The 2,907-nt window shown below is 35.2% G+C and overlaps 1 protein-coding gene across 1 annotated transcript in view; it reads right to left on the bottom strand.

Moving 5' to 3' along the window:
- Positions 1 to 346: 346 nt before the first annotated feature.
- Positions 347 to 2,907, bottom strand: part of si:ch211-246m6.4 (transcription factor 15) — a 44,742-nt gene continuing 42,181 nt past the window's right edge. The window contains exons 2-3 of the mRNA XM_014033313.1: positions 800 to 904; positions 347 to 663 (exon numbers count right to left, since the gene is read on the bottom strand). Of these exons, the coding sequence (XP_013888767.1) occupies positions 809 to 904 (96 nt within the window). The 3' untranslated portion in view covers positions 347 to 663; positions 800 to 808. The remainder of the gene's footprint in view (positions 664 to 799; positions 905 to 2,907) is intronic.

Here is a 2,907-nt window from a genome sequence, read left to right as displayed (position 1 = left end):
TGGTGAAAAGCATTCCACTAAATATTTATTTCTGAACTTTTCCTGAGTTAAAACATTAGTACTGTTGTTTCTAAATAAATATGAACTTGTTTTCTGTGCATTATTTGAGGTCTGAAAGCACTGCATCTTTGTCATCATTTTGACCATTTCTCATTTTTTGCAAATAAATGTTAAATCTTTGCTTGAAATTTTGGAGACATGTCATCAGTAGTTCATAGAATAAAATAACAATGTTCATTTTACTCAAGCATATTCCTATACAGAGTAAAATCGTAGAAACTGATCATTTTAAAGTGGTCATATTTTTTTCCAGACCTGAGTATGAATGAGAGAGAGCGCAAAAGAATGTGTTTCAGAATCAATGTAATTGCATGAAACTCAAGGAACAATAAGAATTTTTGGAAAGCAGAACTTATCAATAACAATAAACTAAATCCCAACTAAATTTGTATCAACTTGTCATTTCCTCCTGAACAGCACCCAACACCTTTACCACGTTACCTAAACTATGTATGGCAGAAGTAAGTGCTTCTTCAAACTCCTTGTAGTTTTTGATCTGGGCTGGGAACTTTAGTGTGTAAAACATGTTGCTGAAGTAGGAAGATCTGCCTGAAGGGAGCACATCCCATCCAACCCAGAATGTCAGCAGCTGAGCCCGTGGATCTGATGAGGCAAAACAGACATAAGGACAAGGGCAAAATGTTGTCATGAAAACAAACCTCCACAGTTTGTTTTTTTTACAAAATTTACAAACATTTATAAACACAGTGATGTATCAGTCAATATGAACAAAYCACACCTGTTTCAATCAGTGTTCTTCAATGCGGCACATGGAGTCAACATCACATTCCTCCTCATCATCATCACGGCCCATAAATGTCCACGTGATTTTATGTAGCAGCATCTGAAACAAAAAATTTCTATATAACTTTGTTTTAAAGCAAATGCAATGTTATTTAATGGCAAAAGTACCAGTTCTATAAACATCTATCCATATAAAATTTACATATAAAATGTTTATATTGGCATAAACAATAACAGTCAATATAAATGAACGTTTTTCTAACAAAAATAAAATCTTATACATCAAAGTTAAATTTCTAAGCTTTACATTTAAACAGTACTGTTCAAATTAGATTTGAGTAGTTACCAAGGGTACTAGAGTAACTACTCAGGAACTACTGAGTAGTTACTGTTTGGACACCAAAGAATAACTACTCAGGAACTACTGAGTAGTAACTGAGTAGTTACTTGTTTGGACACAGAGTGTCCTGAGTAGTTACTCAGGAACTACTGAGTATTTACTGAGTATTTACTGATTCGTTCCTCAGTAACTACTCTTTTGGGTGCTTTACTTTACTTTAGGGTACACAAAAAGAGTAGTTATTGGTCAGTTACTGAGTAGTTACTGTTTGGACACAAAGAGTAACTACTCAGGAACTACTGAGTAGTTACTCTTTGGACACTAAAGAGTAACTACTCCTGGACTACTGAGCAGTTATCAGACACCAAAAAGTAACTGCTCAGGGACTACTGAGAACTTACCAATGACACTAAAGAGTAACTATTCAAGAACTACTGAATAGTTTACCAGAAATTACTGGGGAACACACAGCTCATCCTTATTAGGGGACTTCTGATTTGTTTCCTGGGAAACAGGAAATTATCTTCATGCGATTTCTGAATAAACCCTGTTCCTGTGAGGTCAAGGATATTTATTAGTTTAACTATTTTGGAAACCTGTTGATGAAAGATGTAAGTAGTTTTATATTGTTGTATTGATGTCATCTTACATACATCTGACTATCACTTATTAAGTACTAAATCAATGCCTGGCTATTATTTTGTTCACTGATGTAGTGAAGAACCCAAAGCAGTAGTTACTAAGGAACGGATCATTAATTACTCAGTAACTGACCAATAACTACTCTTTTTGTGTACCCTAAAGTAAAGAGAAGCACCCAAAACAGTAGTTACTGAGGAACGAATCAGTAACTACTCAGTAATTATTCAGTAGTTCCTGAGTAGTTACTCTTTGGTGTCATGGGCAGGGGTAGACATAAGCATTGTTTAGGTTGTCCGAGTCAACCTATTTTCATTTCAGACAACCAGATCCTGTCTCCTGGTTGTCCGGTGGACAACCAAGAAAAGAAAGAGACCTTGATTAAAGTTCTCTGCCACAGGTGTCTGTCATTTGTAAAAATGAAAGAGAGAAAAAATTGGTAAAGCCAAACAGAACATTGAACTGTAACTTTTAATAAGGTCATGTACACAGGATACTCCTATTTAAGTGAAAATGTTTGACCTATGAGCAGAAAGAAGTTTATGAATGTTGGGTAATCTCTAGATTAGCAACATTTTTGCTGCTTTACTCCCTGAGCCTTAAATAATCAATTTCAAAGAAGAGAATGAGGAAGTTTTATTCACGTTGATCCTGTCAACCTGGCTGACTGACAACAATTATAATATACTGTATAATAAACTTTTTCTATAGATCAATATACTTGTTAAATTACATTTTTCTTGAGATTCTTTTGGACAACCAAAATGTTTTGCGGACAACCAGGTTTTGTCAACAAGTTGTCCGCTGGATAACCTGAAAAATATCCTTATGTCTACCCCTGATTGGTAACTACTCAGTAGTTACTCTTTGGTGTCTTCAGTAACTACCGTATTTTTCGGACTATAAGCCGCGACTCTTTTCCTGAACTTTGAACCATGAGGCTTATAGTCCGTGCAGCTTATACGTGGATTTTTTTCTTCAGCCACCAGGGGGCTCTTATGCTCCATTTGCTTCAACCACTCGCTTAAAAAATAAAAATAAAAAAAAAAGAAAGGAAAAAAAGAAAAAAAGAAAAAAGTGATCCTTCCAGAGCCAACTGTTGACCAGGAAGCAGCGATTTAAAG

The sequence above is a fragment of the Austrofundulus limnaeus genome, unplaced genomic scaffold, assembly GCF_001266775.1.
Source record: "Austrofundulus limnaeus strain Quisiro unplaced genomic scaffold, Austrofundulus_limnaeus-1.0 Scaffold1694, whole genome shotgun sequence".
Lineage (NCBI taxonomy): Eukaryota > Metazoa > Chordata > Actinopteri > Cyprinodontiformes > Rivulidae > Austrofundulus > Austrofundulus limnaeus.
This window is presented reverse-complemented; position numbering and strand designations above follow the sequence as displayed.